Here is a 21,712-nt window from a genome sequence, read left to right on the forward strand (position 1 = left end):
TCCTGGGAAGCTCGAATGCAACTTCACGGCCCAGAGCTTGGCCATGCGCATGTCACCCGCTGCCCTAAGCGCGTGCCCAGGGAGCCCATAAGTTCTCAAAGGCTTGCAGCATCAGTTCTTTCCACAGCTTTCCCGGTGACCCGAAAGCTCTGCCGCGCGTGAGGTGGGAGGCCGAGGGAGTTACCCCGCCCACCGCAAGCCCCTCCTAGAGGCGTGACTTCTAGCGCCACGCCCTCCTCGGGGCCGCGGCACGCGCCAGGCGTCACGTGCGCCGCGGCCCGGAGAGCGGAAATGACGCGACTCCCGCGCGCCCCCAGTATGGCCGGGCCATGGCGGCGAGCACAGGCTACGTGCGGCTGTGGCGCGCGGCGCGGTGCTGGGCTCTGCGCCGGCCGCTCCTGGCCGCCGCCGGGGGGAGGGGCCCGACCGCGGCCGGCGCGTGGCTGCCCAGAGGCCGGAGGGCCTGCGACGCTTCGCCTCCTTGGGCGCTTTGGGGCCGAGGCCCGGCAGCCGCCGGCCAGTGGCGAGGGCTTTGGGAAGCGAACAGCCGCGGCAGCGGGGCATTCTCGGGCGGCGAGGATGCCGCCGACGGGGGCGGGGAGGAAGGCGCAGGGGGCGGTGCAGGCGCCGGGGAAGGTCCGGTCATAACGGCGCTCACGCCCATGACGATCCCGGACGTGTTCCCGCACCTGCCGCTCATCGCCATCACCCGCAACCCCGTGTTCCCGCGCTTTATCAAGATCATCGAGGTAATGGGAGCCCCCGCCTCGGCCTTGGTTTCCCCACCTCTGCAAGTGACAGGTTGGACCGAGGGATCGCGTAGCGCCCTCAGGCCGCAGAACTTTCTCCGAAGTTTTTCAGAGTTTGCAGTTGGAGTCCCGTCCGCGCGGCACCGGTGGGGTGCTCCTGAGCAAATGCCTCACCCTTTTGAGTTCCTTGGGTTTGTTAGAGGAGTTGGGCTCCGTGAACTTAGGACTCCCTTCGAGCCCTGGTGATGGAAGGCCGGGCAGACCAGAGGCAGTATTGCAGCCTGCTTACTCTTCTGTAACTCCCTCGGGTGACAGTTTAGGAACCTCTTTGGGATCAGAATTCATTTCCTCGTTACACAACCATTTCTTGATTGCTTGTGCTCTGTCAGGTAGTTTTAGATTCCCGGCCTTTGGAGTGACCTTCTGTGAGGATGAAATAAGCAGCATTGACCGCCAGGAATAATAGAGCGAGGAATGGTAAAGAGGCTTGAGGGAGGGGAAGGAGGACAGTGTTCTTGATGACTGCCACGGGGCAGGCAGAGGAAGGCAGCGGTGAACATCTGGCCTGAGGAGCAGATGTGGAGGTGGAAGAGGCAGTAAACCTGGTCCTTTCAGAGGAAGAGCCATGAGGGGGGCGGGAAGGAGCAGGGTGATGTAAGAGGGAGAAAGCAGTGACTGCAGGAGGCCCCTGTCATTCAGCTTTCAGAGTGGGAAGAACCCAAATGCCTCTCCCCCACCTACCACCCCCTCCCCTTTAAAATCAGTGGGAGCTCAAGTCCAGGGAGGAGAAAGGTTATCAGTTAATCCTGTAAGCAGGGTCACACAGTGAGTCAGCTTCTGCGTTCACATTCCAGAGTCTGGATAAATAAATAAATCCCAAGGATCCCTTGGAAGGGGAAAGGGCAGTGCAGAGAGGCAGCAGCCCATGAGTGGGGAGGGACAGATGAAGCCCCCCTCCAATTCTGTGTGTCTGAGCTCCTTTTCAAGACCCTTCCTTGATGTTGAGTAATGGTTTCTGGGGCACACACCAGAGCCAGACCCCAAGGAGTCATTCTGGTCCCACTACTCTTCCAGTTACTCTTCAAGGCCTTGATTTTCTTGTCTGTGAAATGGACATCAGAGTAGCATCTTACTGCTGGAGCTGTTGTCGGACTTATATGAAGTTCTGTGTCAAGGACTTGGATCTGTGTCTGGCGCTTAGTTTGCCTCAGTAGTGAGATGCTGCTGCTGCAGTTTGCTACCCAGAGGAAGTTAGAAGTTATGTGACAACTCCTCCGAGTGCCGTGGCAGGTGCACATGGAAGATGTTGGTGACATTTCAGAACTCCTCCCTGAAGGCCTCCGGCCCAGCTTTGACCCCACCCCCAGCTGTCCTCCTTATCTTCCCAGGCTTCTGGGGCCAGGACTGTTCACCAGGCTTGCCTCCCACCCCATAATGACAGATGCCCTTTGCCCCAGTACCCCAGCAGAGAGATGACTCCTCAGGAAAGTCCTGTGCCCATCTGGAGCTAGCCAGGAGGGCCAAACAAGTCACTGTGGACTGCATTGGGAGACCTGGTCGTCAGTGTTTCTGTCCGTGTTACCCTGGAAATAACAAGGGTTTTGCCACGGGGATGGAGAGATAGGTGTGGAGGGTGTAGCAGTCAGCTGATGGCAGGGGAGAAGTTGGGGTGGCTTTTTTGGGACCCAGTAAACATTTCTGAACCTGTTAGCAAATCTGTTTATGTTCGATTTTGTAGTTAATACTACTTGCTCTAATAGCTTCTCTCCTGATTGGTGGCCTTTGAATGTGGAGCAGCCTGTCTTAATTTTGGGGTCTTGCATCCTCTTACTGGATACTACACACTTTCTTTCCAGAAAAAGTATGTCTAAGCTGGATGTGGTAGTCTTGCCTGAAATCCCAGCTACTCAGAGGCTTAGGCAGAAGAATTGCAAGTTTGAGGCCAGCGTCAGCAACTTAGTGAGATCCTGCCCTAGAAAATAATAAGGACTGGGAAGGTTGCTCACTGGTAGAGGACCAGTGGGTTCAATCCCTAGTACTGCAAAAAAATAAAAAATAAAAAAATAAATCTACAGAGTCGGGTGTTCCCACCACAAGACAAGAGCCTCTGTTGGTCCTCGGTGTGGTCCCTGGGCCAGCAGCTTCAGTGTCACCTGGCAGTCAGTTTGAAACGCTGTTTCTGGGGCCCACCCCAGGCCTCCTGGATCAGAAATTGCATGGCTGGGGCCCTGCCGACAGTTTAAGCAGTCCTGCAACTGATTCTGGTGCCTGTTAAAGCTTAAGGTTCGTTAAGTAAGATCTGGCCAGGAATGAGTGGAGGGAATCAGCTGAGTCTCAGATGGCTGCACCCTGCCAGCCAGATGTTTCCTGGAGGACAGTGGAGCCCTGGCCCGCCCCTGGGATGGCACTAAGAGTGCTGTGGTTCTGGGGTATGAACATGACTAGCACAGGTGGATGAGGAGGTAGTTCCTGTGAGAGTGTGGCCTGTGCAGAGGCCACGTTTGACCTCCACATATGTTGTCCTGACATTAAGAAAAACAGAATGGTTATGATTTTCAAACTCAGACATTTTGCCACTGAAACAGCTTTATTTATTTATTTATTTATTTATTAAAGAGAGAGTGAGAGAGGAGAGAGAGAGAGAGAGAGAATTTGTAATATTTATTTCTTAGTTCTCGGCGGACACAACATCTTTGTCTGTATGTGGTGCTGAGGATCGAACCCTGGCCGCACGCATGCCAGGCGAGCGCGCTACCGCTTGAGCCACATCCCCAGCCCGAAACAGCTTTTTTTAAAAAGTATTTTTTAGTTGTATTTGACATAATACCTTTATTTTATATGTGGTGCTGAGGATTGAACCCAGGGCCTTACATGTGCTAGGGGAGCGCTCTACCACTAAGCCACAGCCCCAGCCCTGAAACAGCTTTTTGAGTGGGATGCTAAAGCAATTTCTTGGTTCTGGTCATTTGTCTACTTTGAACTTTTTTTAATACTTTTTTTAAAAATATTTTTTAGTTGTCAGTGGACCTTTATTTTATTTATTTATATGTGGTGCTGAGAATTAAACCCAGTGCCTCACATATGCTAGGCAAGCACTCTACCACTGAGTCCCAGCCCCTGAATTTTCTTTGGAAACGCGGGAGGGACCACTACACTAGGTAATACTGTTCTGCCCCATCCCCTTCCAGTAACCCCAGCCCTGTCCTTTTGGTCCAGATTCCTGGACCATGTTGATTAGTGTCCTGAATCAGGTTAGCATGTCCGTAGAGAGTAAAACTGTCGAGTGTCAGTAGAAGACCTGCCCTGCATTTCACTCGGGTTGTTGTCATGCTAGGTTAAAAATAAGAAGTTGGTTGAGCTGTTGAGAAGGAAAGTCCGTCTTGCCCAGCCATATGTCGGCGTCTTTCTAAAGAGAGATGACAAGTAAGTGGCATTTTTCCTTCATTCTTTTGTTGAAGGGGCCTTGGCGCCTGGCTCCCTGCAGTCCTGCTGTGTAGAGTGGACCTTTCCCCTTGACCTAAGAGGAGCCCCGGCTAAGGGCTGGGCAGAATGCCTCTCTAGTCGCAGCTGAGGACTCTGGTGGCTCCTGCACTGAGCTCCCGGGCTCTGTGTAGAGTGCTGGCCGCGCCTGGCTCCACCCTAGCACCGAGCAGGGAATCTCTGCAAACTGTCCAGATGAGGGATCTAGCTTCAAGGACCTGTAGTGTTAAAAGGCACCTGGGAGGCTGCTCGAGTGCCGAGCCAGCCGGAGGGCTCTACCAAGTTAAAGGAGAGTGGAAGAGAGCCCTTCCTCAGCTCTGAGCTGGCGAGGAGCTGCCCTGTGGAGGTCACCCTGTGGGAGCCCAGGGCGCCACTCTGCTTTTTGCTTTAATTGTTTTTCTTCTAGCTGTAGGTGGACAGAATGCCTTTATTTTATTTAGTATGTGGTACTGAGGCTCCAATCCAGTGCCTCCCGTGTGTTGGGCAAGTGCTGTGCCACTGAGCCATGCCCTAGCCCCAGGCCACTGTTTGTAAAGTGGCGGCAGGGCGCTGGCAGGGCCCTTCTATCCAACACCTCCCTGACGCTGTGCGCCCTGCAGCTCGGCTCATGCACCTTTCTGCTGTCCCTCAGCAATGAGGCCGATGTGGTCGAGAGCTTGGAGGAGATCTACCACACGGGGACGTTTGCCCAGATCCACGAGATGCAGGACCTTGGAGATAAGCTGCGCATGATCGTCACAGGACACAGAAGGTGTGTGAGCTGACCAGCAAGGGGCTTTGTCATGTGGGACCCTTGCAGATGAGGCAGGTACAAAGAGCAGCCCTGGAGTGCCCAGTCCCTGCATGGATCCACCCTGTCAATCAGCCTTATGCAGATTCATTATAAGCACTAAGAGCAAAGCAGTGGACAAAGGCTGAGGTTTGTCACCCCAGAGAGTAGCAAGCTGTCTCAGATGCTGGCAGGTGGGAGAGCCTTTCCTCCAGGTGCCTAGGCCTGTACCTACCAGCAAGTGCCCATAGCTGGCAAGTTCCACCACTTCTCTGACCGGACATACACGTGGCCCCCAGCTTAAAGTGCCTCTGTCCATGGTTGTGTGAGTGTGAGAGTGTGTGGTTCTGCTGAAGGTGGAACAAGGGCCTTGCACATCTGGGCAAGTGCGTCACCACTGAGCGCACCCAGCCCCTGCTTAACGTTTGCAGCAATGGGTTTTCAGTAGGAGCACCTGCCTGTATCCTGTTGAGGAGCACGTAAAACCTTCATAACCTGCTTAGCCTTTTGGTCATTGCCAGTCACTCAAGAACATCTGTAATCCCAGCAGCTTGAGAGGCTGAGGCAGGAGGATTGCAAGTTTGGCTGATCAATCAAGAGGTCAAAAGATGCTGAGGGGTGGCGCTGGGGTGGTGGCTCAGCGGTAGAGCGCTTGCCCAGCACGTGTGAGACCTTGGGTTTGATCCTTGGCACCACATCAAAACAAAATAAAGGTATATTGCATGCAACTAAAAAATAAAAAAAGATGCTAGCCTGCCTAGGGATGTGGCTCAGTGGTTGATGTCCCTGGGTTCCATCCCAGGTACCTACCCCCCCCCTCCAAAAAAAAAAAAAAAAAAAAACAGGCTGGTGTGCTCCGGGAGCATCCTTCTGGAGCATGCGTCTCCTCAGAGCCCTGCACCTGGGTCCCTGTGGGAAAGGTCTCAGCGAGTGAGTTTCTAAAAAGCCACCTGTGGGGCCCCTCTTAGAGTCTGTTGAGCCTGGAGTCTTCCTTGTTCTCCTTATTCTGTGTGTGTGTGTGTCTCTCTTTTTTGGTGGTGCTGGGGTTGGACCCAGGGCCCTCTGCCAGCTGAGCTGCCTCTCCAGCCCTGGGCCCTCCCTGTTCTTAGAGAGGCTTTTCTTGTGTCAGCGGAAGGACTAGGCATTGGTTCTGAGACAAGCTGGAGGTGTCCCACTGCCACAGGCTCCCAGGCCCTTGTCCTCTGCTCCTGGGGTAGGGATGAGCTGCTGCTTCTGCCCCTGGAGGGATTCCTGGGCCAGGGGAAGGAATAGATGCAGTGGAAATGAATCAAAGCAGAGGAAACCGCCTGCGCCCGTAGGCTGTCAGGGTTATTTTGCTGGGTGTTCTCAGTCTCTGGCGGGAGGATGTGCGTGGCTGCGCCCTTTTATGCAAGGGATAAATCCGTGTGGGGGTGGGACCAGCTGCCTGGGGACACCAGGGGCAGCAGGGAACCCTACAGAAGCAGGCCTGCCAGCCCCTGAGGCTTGAGGTTTGCCCAGCACCCTGGGGCCTGTCCTAGGCACATCAGAGGCTGGTTGTCAGGGGCCCAGTATCAGCCAGGCTCTGACTACATCCCAGGAGGCTCTCAGGCCACCCTCTGAGGAAGGTACTGCTACTACCCAGTGTGGCGGAGGAGAGACCCTCAAGGCCAAAGGCTTATTTCTGTTTATCTCACACTGAGGGCCTGTCTCTGGTGCTAGGCTGCATGAAGAAAGTGGGCACAGGAGGGAGGACAGACAGAAGCTCTGAGTCACACTGCATTCTTATGGAAGGGGGTGTTGGGGGTGGCTGCAGAGATGCTCTTCAATCTGAGTCGGAAGGGAATGAAGAAACCCCTGGGCGGGTGCCACAGTCCGGCTGCAGCAAAATAGCTGGGGGGTGACGAACAACTTGTGTAGATTGATGTGGAAGCCGTTTATTGTAGAACAACAGAGGTATTTATACAGTCCACACAGCTTATCTAATTAACATAAACTAGATACAGCAGTCAACCAATAAGAAATCTCCACACTTAATGGCTCGCTGGCGTTACTTCACAAACCACTCCCTCTGGCATTTTGCCAGGCGCCATCCAGACTTGTTTATAAACGCTAACATTTCCCCCTTTTGTTTAATTTAAATAACGACCATAGTGGGTTTTACACAAACACCATAAATAATCTGTTACAAGCAGAAGGAGAGGATACAAAATGCCACGATACCAAGCCAATTGATGGCTCCATGCAAGAAGCCCTTGGAAAAATTATACCAGCAATGACATCGTTTGCAAAGATACCGAGTTACAATTTGTTGTAGATTACAGTTTGTTGTCTCAGTCCAGGTAAAGCAGTGTCTCAATAGATTAATTCACAGTCCAGGTAAATCACAGTCCAGGTAAGTTCTGCAGGCAGCTAGCTTGATCCGAAGTCTCGTCTGGTTCTCAGCCGAAGTCTCCTCTGGTTTTTGGCAACACTGGAAATTCTTCCACCCTCGTTTTCACTGGGACGAAGGCAGGAACTCCAGCAATGATGTTAAAGAAAATCCTGTAGTATTCCAGCAGGCACTAAGAAAACAAACTTCTGGAAAATTTAGTACATTATCTCAAGGTTTTTTACATTTGAAATAAGCCTTAATAGTGCTCATTACTCATCAGCCTTCAGGTGTGGGAGAACCATTGTAGTTTAGTTATTGGCATTGAAAATGACCAAACATCAGGGACGTCTTCTGCTACCAGCTGTAGCATCCTGGGCAGCCCCAGATGGCCCCGGGGAGTGTCCCGGACTCAAACTGCTACTGGGCACAGAGCAAGAGCCTGCGAGACTGTGCCTCCAGGTCAGGTCTAGGTTTGGGCTCCCGGCTGCCGCCGCTTGGAAACTACTTGCTGCGCCACGACCTGCTCGCGCACGTAGCAGCCACTGCCCCGATTCTGATTCACGCACCCTCCGGTAATGAAAAGTATTCAGTAATAGCCTTTTGCTGCAACTTTTTTCCTGATAATCTTTCTTCTTCTGAACTTTTTCTTTCTGACTAGAGTTCCTGGGCTTCCATCAACACATGCCCTAACTGCTCTTGGTTCCACTGGGGTGCCTCTTTCCCTTATCAATTTACTTCTCACCCCTTACATATTTTCATCACAAAGACAATACAACATTTCAAGATAAAACAAGACACAAACATACTGTATCAGTCTTCTCCATTTTCTCGAAATGGCCATTTTTCCTCTCGCCGTATCTGCCTAGGGACGAGCAGATTGCTCCCGTCCATCTGCTCCCGTCCTATCTAGGGACGGGCAGCTTTTTTTCATCACTTACCCCCGAGTGTCCCGGGGCTCCCCGTACTGGCCGCAGTCTGGCTGCAGCAAGATAGCTGGGGGGTGAGGAACAACTTGTGTAGATTATACAGCAGAAGTGGGAGCCGCTTATTGTAGGACAACAGAGGTATTTATACAGTCCACACAGCTTATCTAATTAACATAAACTAGATACAGCAGTCAGCCAATAAGAAGTCTCCACACTTAATGGCTTGCTGGCGTTACTTCACAAACCACTCCCTCTGGCATTTTGCCAGGCGCCATCCAGACTTGTTTACAGACTCTAACAGGCGGGGGCGTGGTCACGGTGCATGGCCTTGGGGAGGGGCCTGTGCCCTGCTAGCTGGCATCTCATCCCGAAGACTCAGGGGCTTGACTCCCTCGGATGTCCTGGGCTGTCTCTGGGCCTCTGAGAAAGCAGCTCAGCCTCTAGCACAAGGAGCCTGTGTCCACTCTGCCTCTGACTGAGGTGCTGGGCTCACTGCCTCAGCCTCGCCTCCACCTCATTCCCTTCCCAGGATTCATATCAACAGGCAGCTGGAGGTGGAGCCAGAGGAGCCGGAGGTGGAGAACAAGCAGAAGCCCCGGCGGAAGCCCAAGCGGGGCAAGAAGGAGGCGGAGGATGACCTGGGCACCAAGCCCCAGCTGGAGGTGGCGCCGGAGCCCACCTTGGACTCCTCCAGTGGGGTGCTCATGGTGGAGGTCGAGAACGTCGTCCACGAGGACTTCCAGGTCACTGAAGAAGTCAAAGTGAGTCTTGTCGTGCAGGTCTCCCTCTAGTAGCCCCGTGACCTGGGCAGGACTTGCTGCCTGCCCCTGGGCCAGGCCCGCAGGAGGCCCGCCCTGGAGTGAGCAGCACACGCTCCTCCCAGCAGCCTCAGGTGGAACTGGGCCAGAGGGTGAAGGCTGAGCCAGGCCTTCCTCTCATGGGGGGCAGGTTTTGACCCGCGTCCAGACAGCTCGAGTCCACCCTGCAGGAGTCTCCAGCTTCCACCAGAGCACCTCTGTCCCCGCTCCACCCTCCAAGCAGGGGACCCCTGGCTGCTCCATAGGAAAGAATCAGCCTTTGGACCCCAGACCCCAGACCCTGACAGTCCTGCCGCCTTCTTTGTGCCAAGAGCCAGCCTTTGATGTCCCTGGGGGCAGGGCCATTTAGCAAGCGAATCAAAGGCCTGGGGTGTATGTGACTCTAGGGGTGTGCCTCGTGTCACTGGCTGCCTCCCTAAGGACAGCATGAGCCAGGTGGGGCCACAAGGGATGGTCTGGGCCCTTTGTGGTTGTGTCCCCTGGGGCTCTGCTGAGGATGCGGGGCTCCTCCTAGCAGTGCGGGATCAACCGGTGCTGTTGGCTGTGGGTGCTGCACTTGTGCTGGCCTGGGTAGACAGACCCATGCACAGAGCCACGTGAGGCCCTTGAGACCCATGCTGGTGGAAACGGCCTTTCAGTGACCTGCTGTGGCTGAGGACAGGAGGTGAAAACTTACTTACACTCATTTAAACTCATTTAAGCTGCCCGTGGTGTGATCCCAGCAGCTCCGGAGGCTAAGGCAGGAGGATCACAAGTGCAGGGTCAGTCTCAGCAACTCAGCAAGGCCCTAAGCAACTCAGTGAGACCCTATCTCTAATTAGAATATAATAAAGGTCTGGGGATGTGGCTTGGTGGCTAAGCACCCCTGGGCTGCTGGAGCCCAGTTCAGTCCTTGGTAACAACAAAAAAAAAGCTTGGCTAGTGGCTCTGCTGCAGTGGCATTGGTGTCATTGGTGGAGATCGTGGTATTGGTGTCCCCTGGGAATCTGCAGCAGGGCTGGCCGGGCGGGCCTCACAGTGCTGTGGTGATGGGTAGGAGGCCTCCAGTGAGCTGCAGAGGTAAACTCAGGTCAGGGCCACACCAGTGACTGGAGGCCAGGCTGGACGTCATACAGGTGACTGGCAGCCCCTGCAGGCCACTTGTGTGCTCATGGGCTATGCCCTGCTCTGAGCCTGTGGCCTTTTGGGAACAACTGAGGTGTGGTTCATGCTCCAGCCGTGACACTGGCCTCCCATGGCTTCCAGAGTTGGCAAGAAGGAAAACAGGCCTCTGTCACGCCCACAGCGGAGGGTCCCTGTCTCTGGAGAGAGCCTGGTGCGAGGTTCCAGGGTGTGGTGGGCTGAGAGCCTGTGGCGTATAGGCTGTAGTGTGGGTGAGGGTGAGGAGCACAGAGCTTCAGGTGCAGGAGGCCGAGATGGGCCCCACCCTTTCCTCCCAAGGTGGCCTATTCTGAGGTCCAAGCTCAGGGGGTCTGAGGAGACAGGCTTTGGTTTTAGCTTTCACTCCTTGAAAGTGAACGTCTTTCACTGAAGATGTGGGTCTCCTTGGTTTCCAAGCCCAGATCTAGCTTCAGTGGACAGGGAGCTGATGGAGTGGAGGATGGACAGGGCTCCTGGGCCACACCCCCTGCTGGCCTTGGCTTCCAGGCCCATGCAACTGCCCCATCTCCACTCACCAGGCCCTGACCGCTGAGATTGTGAAGACCATCCGTGACATCATCGCTTTGAACCCCCTCTACAGGTCTGTCCCCCACGTGAGTGGCTGGCGTGCCCTGGGGTCACGCTGGGCTTGCCTGAGGCCTTTTATGCAGTGAGGGGCAGGGGCGTTCCAAGAGGGCCATCCTGCAGAACACAGGGACTGCTCTGTGCAGGGGACACCCTACACCTGAGACCTGGGGTGTTTCCCCTTCCTGCCCTTCCTGGAGTGTCCTGGAGCCTGTGCTTTCATCTCCTGGAGGAGAGGGCGGATCACCCCCTGCTGCAGGGGGCCTCAGGAGCTCTAGGCTGGGGCACAGCAGGCCGTCTTGGCTCTGGCCGTGGAGGGGCGGCACTAGGCAGTAGGACGGGAAGGCCTAGGCCTCTTTGGGGACAACAGTGCAGTGAGGGTGAAGGCCTGGCTGCTGTGGCCATGTCCCCCCTTGTCCTTTGCAGGGAGTCAGTGCTGCAGATGATGCAGGCAGGCCAGAGGGTGGTGGACAACCCCATCTACCTGAGCGACATGGGTGCTGCGCTGACTGGGGCCGAGTCCCACGAGCTGCAGGATGTCCTGGAGGAGACCAACGTGAGTGACCTCCTGCCTGGCTGTGCCCGTGCGGTGCTGGGCGCCGGGCAGCCTCCGGGCTCAGCACTGTGAGGTGACTGCGGTCAGCAGGCTCTGTGGGTCTATGTGGGCCACTGGCGAGTCAGCCTGCCTTCAGTCATGTCCTCAGGTGTCACCTGCCTTTGCCGTTCTGTGGACGTCTTGGGCATGTGGCCGCAGACCCCGGGCCTTGTCGGGAAGGCGTTTTCAAGACTGCTGTGTTGGGGAGGTGTGGGCAGCTTCCTCCCTCTCTTGGCAGCTCTGGGGTGTTGCTGTCGCTACCCTGCACGTGCGCAGGCCGACTCCTGACCACGAGGTTGTCCTCCCTCTCTCGGCAGATCCCCAGGCGGCTGTACAAGGCCCTCTCCCTCTTGAAGAAGGAGTTCGAGCTGAGCAAGCTGCAGCAGCGCCTCGGGCGGGAGGTGAGCCAGCGGCTTGGCTGCCCCGGGGAAGACGGGCGACCGGGTCATCAGAGGGAGTCATCAGGCTGGTCGCAAACTCCTGGGCTCAGTTGATCTTCCTGCCTCAGCCTCCCAAGTCGCTAGGAACTCAGGCGCCACTGCACCTGGCCGACTCTGACTCAAGGTCTATAAGCTCTCGGGCCTTTTATTGTTCTGGCCTGTGAAACCGTCCCAGAGTCCTGAGCCCAAGAGAATGAGAGCTGTCCCAGGTCTGTCCCGGGTCTGTCCCAGGTCTTCCCAGTCCTCGTGAGAGTTTCTGTACGCTGCTCCCCCAATGCCGGCTGCAGGTGGGAGTCAGGCTGGGAGGGACCAGACTGTACCTGTGCTGGGTCCTCAGAGGCCCTGGAGCCTATCCTTGGCTGGTCTGGACGTCGCTCTTGGAGCCCCGGTGGTGTTTTGGTGTGACCCGCTTTTCCCACTTAGTTTTAAGTAGAATTCACGCCCGCCTAGATCTGGGAAGCCTAGAAAATTGGGCAGCTCTCACAGGAAGCAGGGCAGTAGGCGGTGGGCTGAGCTGCAGCGCAGGCCTCTGCCCTGTCTGAGAAGCGGGGAGGCCAGCCAGCCAGCCTTCCTGGGGCACCAGTGCTCACCAGGAGCTGCGCTGGGGGACACCGGGTTAAGCACAGGAGGGGCTGGGCATGGCAGTGCCCCTGTGGGGAAAGGGAGCATGGGCAGCATAGCAAGACCCCAAGTCTTGACAAGTGCAGCTCAGTGTAGGATTCGCCTGCCACATGCCAGGCCTGGGTCCCACCCCAGCACCACGTGCACAGAGGAGAAATGGCATGGGGCTGGCACTCGAGCTCTTGAGTCCTGAGTGCGGGCGGACCGCCTGCCGCTGCCCTGAGTCCCACCCCCCCTCACCCCCCCCTCACCCCCCCCCCCGTGTCTTTGCAGGTGGAGGAGAAGATCAAGCAGACCCACCGCAAGTACCTCCTGCAGGAGCAGCTGAAGATCATCAAGAAGGAGCTGGGCCTGGAGAAGGAGGACAAGGACGCCATCGAAGAGAAGTTCCGTGAGCGGCTGAAGGAGCTGGTGGTGCCCAAGCACGTCATGGACGTGGTGGACGAGGAGCTGAGCAAGCTGGGCCTGCTGGACAACCACTCGTCGGAGTTCAAGTGAGCGCCGCCTTCCATCCCCAGCAGTGGGTGGGCCAGGAGGTGGTGTCTGTGGTAGATTGTCACAGAGTGTGTGGAGAGGCTCCAGGTGTGTCGCTTTCCTTGTCCCGGTTGGAACTGCCACTGTCTCCCTGATTGTACAGATGAGCAGGTTGGGGCTTGGTGATCAGGGCCCTGGGCTGGGAGGTGACCACAGGATTGAGGGCAGGGGTGCCTGGCTTAGAGCCATTACCCCAAGACCACCTCTGCTTCTGTCCCCTGAGAGCAGCCAGGAAATGGCCAGGTCTTCCTGTGGCCCTGGCCTTGCCGGGCCTGTTTCCTCGAATACTGTCGCAAGTGGGGAAAGCCTACGGGGCTGGAGGAGCCCACGAGGAGCCCACGCTGTACCCATGCCTGCCACGCGCTGCCTGGCCCCTCCCTGCACAGCTCCCTCTGCCCGTGGCCCAGGAACCCAGCTTCCCAGCAGGCTGCTCCCAGGAGTGGAGAGGCTGGCCTCAAGGACGTGTCAGTGGGCTTGGTGGCCGGGCTGAGGCCCTGGGACAGCTCTCATCCGTGGTACTGGGGATTGGGCCCAGGGTCATGGTACAGCTGAGTTCTCTCCCAGACCTGTTTATTTTTTGGAGACAGTCTCCCTAAGTTGTTGCTGGCCTTGAACCTGGCAGTCCTGCCTCGGCCTCCCAAGGCTCTGGGATCACAGGAGGCTCTGGGACAGCTCTTCAGAGGCGGCTGGACCCAGGCAGGCACCCAGTCCTGGGGGTCTTGGTTACTGGGCCAGATCCCCTGGCCTGGAACACTTGGGAAGGCATTGGAGCTTTAGCACCCAACTCCTGCTTCTGGGGTGGCATCTAAATGTCCCACTGCTGCTGTGACAGTCCCTTAAGATGACAATGCCTTAAGAAGACCTAGCACACCATCTGAGTTCTGGGGCGGGAGTCCAGTGGAGGTCTCTCAGGCTGGTCCCTCCTGAGGCCCTGGGAGAGTTGCATCCTGCCTCTTCCTGCTCCTAGAGTCCCCAGCCTTCCAGGAGCTCCTGGGCCCGTCGCCATCTGCAGAGCCAGCAGCACAGAGTCCTCTAGGCTCTGACCTCCTGCTCCCTCACTCCTAAGGACCCCTGGTGACACTGGGTCTCAGATGGCCCAGAGTGTCCCCTCTGGGGCCCTTCTGCAGGACTCCTGGGAGGCGGCATGTTTCACAGGTGGAGGTGGGGGTGGATGTTTTGGAAGCCATTTGTCCCCCTGCAAGTGCTGTGTCCTCCTAGGGGCTTTGGAAACTTGGGGACCAGCCCTCCAGGCCTGGAGCTCCCTTCCCTTCCGGATGTGCGCCAGTGTGCGCGGCAGACTCTGCGGGGCTCTGGGGCTCTGTTTGCTGACCTGGCTGGGCCCTTCCTGAGGCTCCTTCAGCCCGAGGCTGGCTGTGGCACTGCCTGGTGACGTCCTCCCACTGGGCTTGGTTGTCCTTATGTGAATCCCCCGGGCGTGGGGCCCAGTGGGCCATTGATCTGGGCACCCCGTGCCCCAGAGGGTGGTCTTTGTGGCAGCACGTTCCTAAGTTACCCAACACCTTTCATTCCTTGATGGCAGTTCTTCCCCAAGGTTAAGAGGTCTCCACCTCCCCCCAGCCCACGTGCTCATGGCCCAGGGCAGCTGCCATCCAGAGATGCACAGCCCCAGCTCCGGGTCAGTCTGGGTGGCCCTCCCAGCCTGCAGTAACCCTGGCCTTCTCCTCCACCCAAAGCTTTGGGTCCAGTTTCTCCCCCGTCCTAAGCCTTGTCCCCTCTGTGCATCTCCCTCAGTCTTGGCCTCGAGGGCACAAGAAGGTCAACGTGGCTGTGATGCACATTAGATCTCAGGCCCTTCTGCTGCGCATCCAGTGTTTGGCTGAGAAGTAGAGCAGGCAGGGCCCCTGTCCCAGGAGCAGAGAGACCCCTAAGTCCCCACCACGATGGCTTTCCAAGGCATTGACTGCCCAGGGGCACTGCCCTGTGTGGGCCCACATCACCCATGGTGGGCACAGCATGGGGTATAAAGGACCCGTACAGCCGTGCGGCTGCTGCAGCAGAGGCCAGGGCACTGGGACCCCACTCACCAGGCTCTGTCGTGGCAGTGTCACCCGAAACTACCTCGACTGGCTCACGTCCATCCCCTGGGGCAAGTGCAGCAAGGAGAACCTGGACCTGGCCCGCGCCCAGGCAGTGCTGGAGGAGGACCACTACGGCATGGAGGACGTCAAGAAGCGCATCCTGGTGAGGCCGGGAACAGGGGGCCCCACTGCTCTCTTGGTCTGATGCCAAGGCTGAGTTCCAGGAACGGGGACTTATAAGGGACAGGACTTGACTTGGCTCAGTCCTGGAGGCTGGGAGGGCCCTGAGCGTGGTGAGGCGGCCAGCTGGGACCTCTTCCTCTCCTGGGCCAGTACTGCCCTCGCCAGGCCCCACCCCAAACCTGCTGCCATGTGACCACAGAGCCCGTGTGTCCAGTGGTAGGCTCTAGAGGACACGTCACACCAGCGCTCCTGGCCCTTGCCCCCACCAGGCACCTTTGGCCCTCGTCCTGGGTACCTGGTTGGGGTGCCCAGGGCACGTTGGGGAGCAAGGATTGCCATGGTCTCGTGGCCCTGTGCTCTGAGGGCCACCTGGTAAGGGTTTGAGGGTGCTGGTGGAGGCTAGTGATGTTGAGGGGCGGGGGCCCTGGGCCACTGGCCCCGCCACCGTGGAGGGCTCATGGATTTGTCACGGGGATAAAAGTTGTACTGGGGGCAACAGAAGCTGGACAGGAGGGGTGACAGAACAGGAGCCGGAGGGAGGTGGGTGTATGGGGTGGGTGTAGCCAGATTTGCTGTGCCTCTGGGCACCTGTAGTCTGGCACCTGGTTGTCCAGTTGGAAGTGCTGTCCTTCCTGGGGCTGATGGCAGCTCTAGCCAGCCCTTGGAACAAGCCCAGCGCCCTCCTGAATCCCAGGCACTGGGGAGACGGGGAGGGAGAGCTGCTCACCCGCTTGGGGAGAGGCCAAGCCCCGCTGAGCCCCCCTCTGCCTGCAGGAGTTCATTGCCGTCAGCCAGCTCCGCGGCTCCACCCAGGGCAAGATCCTCTGCTTCTACGGCCCCCCTGGCGTGGGCAAGACCAGCATTGCCCGCTCCATCGCCCGCGCCCTGAACCGCGAGTACTTCCGCTTCAGTGTCGGGGGTATGACCGACGTGGCAGAGATCAAGGGGCACAGGTGGGCCTGGTGCACCTCCCCTGCACTCACCTCGCGCTTCTCCCCCTGGCTGCCTGTTGGGTGGCCGCCAGAGTGTGTCTGGAAGTGGGCGGGTCCCCCAAGTCCAGCTGGGGGCTTTGGCCCCACGCCCACTTCTCCCCCCGGGAAGGCTCTTTGGGAGGCTCTTGGCCAGGCTCGTCGGAGGCCCCGCAGTTGCAGCTGGTGTCCTGGCATCCCACGCCCTGGTGCCCTGGTCTCTAGGCAGAGTCCCTGGGTAGCCTTGCGCCCTGCCCAGCTGCGCCTCCCAGGGAGCTGGGGCCGAGTCGCAGGTGCTAGAGACAGCACCTGCCTGTTCTCTCCTGCCTTCAGGCCCAGGGCTGGGGCTGGAACCGTGTCCAGTGACTGCATGCTGTGGCCTTGGGTGCGCAGTGAGGGTGCTGCCTTCTCTGAGGGCCTCCTGCCACCCCAGCCTCTAGGCGGTGGTTCTGGAGAAGCTCGGCTGTAGCTTTGGTGCGAGCCAAGCGTGTGCTCCAGGTCGGCCTCGCTGTTTACAGAGCTTGGTGGGCGTGAGGCCTGGGGCCCCATCCCCAACACCACAGCAAGGAAGAGAGTCAAGTCTGTGGAGGAGGTGACATCTTTCTTCCCAGTGCTGACATGTCTGGCTGCCGAGGCTCATGGGCATGCTTGGCAGCCTCCCTGCGGGGCAGGGGGCTCTAGGAAAGCAGGGGACAGGAGCCACAGCAGGCTGCAGGAGCGGGTACCAGGAGGCTGAGTGTGCCCTTCCTGGGCGTGCCTGCAAGGCAGAGGCCACTCCCTGGGGGTGAGGAGACCTTGGCGGAGCAGAGGAGCCAGTGGGCGTCCTCTGAGGTGGAGGGGAGGACACAAGCGGGGCTGAGGATAGAAGGGCAGGCTTTCTGTGACGACGTCAGTCTGGGTTCCAAGGCAAGGACAAGGACAAGGACAGGACACTGATAGCTGGGCTAAAATACGTCATCATAGCAGCAGGCCCACAGCCCTCCACAGCTCCCACCTCCCTCTGGATCAAAGCCCAAGTCTTCCTGGAGGACCACAGGCCTGTACCCTGTCTTGTCCCCTCCCTGCCCCCTCCCCCTGCCCCAGCACTTCCTCACTCCAACTCGCCAGCCTGGTCCTGCCTCAGGGCCTTTGCGTGAGCCGTGCCCTCAGCTGGAGAGCTGCTCCTCCAGACCCCATTGGCTCCCTCTCCACCTTTGCTCAGAGCCTCTCCCTGAGTGTTTCTTGCCTATCCCACGAGGCCTTCCCGGCACCCCCGCCCGCTTTCCCCTTCCCAGCAGGTGGGGTCTCTGTGCCCCATGATCCTCCTCTGCCTCCCTGGGCTTTGCCCTGCTGGGCCTTCGCGCAGGACTCCTGTCTCACGTGTCCCTAGGCAGAGCAAGGAGCTAGCTTATCAGGAAGCCCCTGGAGGGAAGGCGCCGGGCTGTGGCTAGGCCTGGGGACGCGCCTCGTGTCCTGTAGTGAGGTCCTGGAGAGCTGGCCTTGCAGCTGTCCCTTAGGAAGACTCGGACGGGGCTGGTCTGCCACGCCGGGATGGGTAGGAGTTGTGAGCTGCTGGGGGGACCAGGGAGCCCTGTGGTCCAGGCCACTCGTGTCTGGCTGGAGAACCTGCGTCTCCGGCTCAGGTGCGAGGCAGGTCAGGGGTGACTGCGTGTTATTGCTGCCGGCGGCGGCGGCTGGTGGTTTCCTCATTGCTTGAGTGCAGGGTGTGCTGAGGCCCTGGGGCCTTCCTGGGCTCCTGACCCAGCTGTGCCCCCCGCTGTAGGCGGACCTACGTGGGGGCCATGCCCGGGAAGATCATCCAGTGCTTGAAGAAGACCAAGACGGAGAACCCCCTGGTCCTGATAGACGAGGTGTGTGCCGGGCTTCGCCCTCCAGCCGCCCTGGCCGTGCTGCGGCCCACCCTTCACTCCCCGGCACACATGCCGCAGGGTGCAGGGTGCAGGGTGCAGGGTGCCGGGTGCCCAGACCAGGGAGTGCTGTCACTGTGGGGGATCCACCCTACTGGGACCGTCTCAGTGACACTGGCTCTGATAGAGGGAAGGTGTCCCTCTTGTCCCTTGCTGTCCTGAGTGGCACAGGAGTGGGGCAAAGTGCCAGTGCCACCTGCCTTCTGCCACTCCAGGTGGACAAGATAGGCCGGGGTTACCAGGGGGACCCCTCCTCAGCACTGCTGGAGCTGCTGGACCCGGAGCAGAATGCCAACTTCCTGGACCACTACCTGGACGTGCCTGTGGACCTATCCAAGGTGCGTGTCCTGCTGCCTGGGGCTCGCGGGGCAGGGGCTGGCAAGGCCCCCTGGAGTGGCAGCACCTGACCACCTTCCCCAGGTGCTGTTCATCTGCACGGCCAACATCACTGAGACCATCCCCGAGCCGCTGAGGGACCGCATGGAGATGATCAACGTGTCTGGCTACGTGGCCCAGGAGAAACTGGCCATTGCGGAGGTGAGGGCCAGCCGTCCCTGCTGCCTCCGGCCCAGAGGCAGGAGCTGCCTTGCTTGGGTCTCGGCTCTGCAAACCCACCTCAGTGCCGCCAGCTGCTGGGCCTGGTGCCTGCAGTGGCCCGCTTTGCAGAAGTCCACTCACGGGACTGCAGGGCGGATGTGGCCCTGGGCAGGGGCACTGTGGACTGCGCAGCGGAAGGTAGATGAGGCCAGAAAGCAAGAAAGGAATTCAGGCACAGGTGTCCTTGGAACACTCCTGCCTCGGGGTCACGCTGTTCCGTGGCGGGAGCCACTCTAGCGTCCCCTCCCTGAGGTCACACTGAGATGCCTGCCTGCCAGAGACCACTGGGTGCAGGAAGTGTGCTCACTTGCTCTTGGTGTCACGCTGGGAGTTCTGGCCCAGGCCTGGGTGCTTTGATAGACTAGATTGGGTGGTCCCCAGCAGCACAGTGGCCTCTGAGGCGCCTGGTTCCACCCGGAGCAGGATCTCCGATTGCTTTCTGGAAAGGCTGGGGGGGGGCCTCTCCCCTCCCCACCCCCAGTGTCCTCCCCCTGCCTTGCTGAGCCTTCAGTGTCTGGGGCTGGAGGACAGGCACACAGGACCCCTCAGGAGTCTAGGGACCAACCCCGGGGTAGGATGAATGTGGCTCTGGCCCTGTGTCTCAGATGTCTTAGGCCACACTGCCAGAGCTTAGGGCCACTGTGTGACGGGAGCCGTGCTGGGCTCTGGGTGACCTTGGAACCTGTGACCCCATCTTCCTGTTCACTGAGGCGGGCAGTCAGCAGCCTCACAGACTCAAGTCTAGTGGTGGGGTGACCCCAGGGGACCCGGGGGCTTGGCTTTCCTGTAGGGAGTGGCACACAGGGTGACTGGGACAGCAAGAGGGTCTGTGTTGATGCAGTAGCCTAAGAAGGGCAGGACGGGGGCATGTGGCCTCTGCAGGGCCAGGCACCTGCAACCCCGCTTGCTAGTGCCTGCTGGTCCCATCTGCCAGCCAGGCCCCAGGTGGGTAGGTGGGGCCTGAGGTCCTGGGCCACTTTGGGCCCTGACAGTACTCCTCCTGTAGAGGTACCTGGTGCCTCAGGCCCGCACCCTGTGTGGCCTGGACGAGAGCAAGGCCAGGCTGTCCTCAGATGTGCTGACCCTGCTCATCAAGCAGTACTGCCGGGAGAGTGGCGTCCGCAACCTACAGAAGCAGGTAGAGAAGGTGAGCAGCGACTCTGCCCACTGGCCCTGCTCCTGCCCCGCTCTGCCCCTCCACCCCGCACCGCCCACCTGCACCCTGCTGTCCACCCAGGTGCTGCGGAAGTCGGCCTACAAGATTGTCAGCGGTGAGGCCGAGTCTGTGGAGGTGACCCCTGAGAACTTGCAGGACTTTGTGGGGAAGCCCGTGTTCACAGTGGAGCGCATGTACGATGTGACGCCGCCGGGTGTGGTCATGGGCCTGGCCTGGACCGCCATGGGTGAGCTGGACCCCAGGGCTGCAAGGGCTTGTAGCTCACCATCCCTTTGAACACCTCCCCCCTGAGGGACCATGTGGAACAAAGCCCAGGGATTCGGAGCTAAGCAAGAAAAAAGGTGTGGCAGCCAGCAGTGTGGTGACACCTGGGAGGGTGGGGGCGGCCCCCAGTCTGAGCCCACCCTGACCTAAGGGCAGGGAGCTGGGGAGTGGGCTATACTTGGCAGCAGGGCAGCCTGTGGGTGCCAGCTGAGGGCAGCACTGGTTACTGGGGGGGAGTCTTCATAACCCTGGGCAGAGAGGGCCGGGGTTGGCCACGGGTGGGTGCAGGTTCTGGGCTGTGCAAAGGAGGTTCCCAGTGACTAGGACCCTGCTTGCTCAGGCTGGGTCCACTGTTAGTGCTCTGCAGAGGCAGGTTTTCAGGACCCACTGGTGCTCACAGGCTCCACCCCCTCCTCCAGGAGGATCCACCTTGTTTATTGAAACGTCCCTGAGGCGGCCACCATTCAAGGGCAACAAGGAGGACCAGGATGGCAGTCTGGAGGTGACGGGCCAGCTGGGGGAGGTGATGAAGGAGAGCGCACGCATTGCCTACACCTTCGCCAGGGCCTTCCTGATGCAGCAGGACCCCAGCAATGGGTACCTGGTCACCTCCCACATCCACTTGCATGTGCCTGAGGTGAGCTCTCCCCTCTACCACCCCAAGACCCCTCCTGCCACCCTCAACAGTGGCCACCTGCCCACCTATGTCTCCCACCAGGGTGCCACCCCCAAGGACGGCCCCAGTGCTGGCTGCACCATCGTCACGGCCCTACTGTCCTTGGCCATGAATCAGCCTGTCCGGCAGAACCTCGCTATGACTGGTGAAGTTTCCCTCACAGGGAAGATCCTGCCTGTTGGTGGCATTAAGGAGAAGACGATTGCAGTGAGTTCCCAGACCCTCCACGGGACAGGCCGGCCCCCTGGACCCAGAGCCCAACTTGAGCTGGCTGTCCCAGCTGGTCCTCCAGCCCTGTTTTAAGACAGTGGACAGTCCCTATTGGTGTGGGGTATCATGAGGTGGGGCTGGTGTGGAGCAGGGGGGTATGGGTGTGTCCCAGATGACCAAGAAACAAGGGACCACCACCTCCCTAGGCTGTGGGGAGCCCAGGGTCCTGGACCTGGCACTCAGCATCCTTGTTTCCAGGCCAAGCGTGCTGGGGTGACGTGCATCATCCTGCCCGCGGAGAACAGGAAGGACTTTCACGACTTGGCGGCCTTCATCACCGAGGGCCTGGAGGTGCACTTCGTGGAGCACTACCGGGAGGTCTTCGACATCGCCTTCTCCTGCCCTGGGCAGCAGGCCGAGGCCCTGGCTGTGGAGCGGTGATGGCAGCAGGCCCAGCCTGGACTGAACTGTATGCTTGGGGAAGGACGCTGGGCCTGGCAGCAAAGCCACCCACCCATTGGCTTGGCCAGGTGACCTGGGTCCCAGGTCCTCAATTATAGCTTGATCATGCAGACCGGTGCGATCATGATTAAAGAGCATTTCCAGGACCACTTGGCTACCTGCTTCTGTGTCAGCTGCCTGCCCCCAGGGCATGTCTGTCCCCAGCAGACGACCCCCCAC

At 58.9% G+C, this 21,712-nt stretch overlaps 1 protein-coding gene across 1 annotated transcript; it reads left to right on the forward strand.

Annotated features, from left to right (window-relative positions):
* Nucleotides 1-329: 329 nt before the first annotated feature.
* Nucleotides 330-21,639, forward strand: Lonp1 (lon peptidase 1, mitochondrial). The gene is made up of 18 exons (XM_026404357.2): nucleotides 330-749; nucleotides 4,084-4,172; nucleotides 4,861-4,980; nucleotides 8,807-9,038; nucleotides 10,775-10,836; nucleotides 11,247-11,376; nucleotides 11,733-11,816; nucleotides 12,750-12,970; nucleotides 15,074-15,212; nucleotides 16,007-16,185; nucleotides 17,963-18,050; nucleotides 18,323-18,445; nucleotides 18,528-18,644; nucleotides 19,711-19,851; nucleotides 19,942-20,107; nucleotides 20,565-20,782; nucleotides 20,864-21,028; nucleotides 21,290-21,639. The coding sequence occupies exons 1-18, from the start codon at nucleotides 330-332 to the stop codon at nucleotides 21,470-21,472; spliced, it is 2,877 nt and encodes a 958-aa protein (XP_026260142.1). The 3' UTR covers nucleotides 21,473-21,639.
* Nucleotides 21,640-21,712: the final 73 nt, after the last annotated feature.

Source organism: Urocitellus parryii, chromosome 3 (assembly GCF_045843805.1).
Source record: "Urocitellus parryii isolate mUroPar1 chromosome 3, mUroPar1.hap1, whole genome shotgun sequence".
Classification (NCBI taxonomy): Eukaryota; Metazoa; Chordata; class Mammalia; order Rodentia; family Sciuridae; genus Urocitellus; species Urocitellus parryii.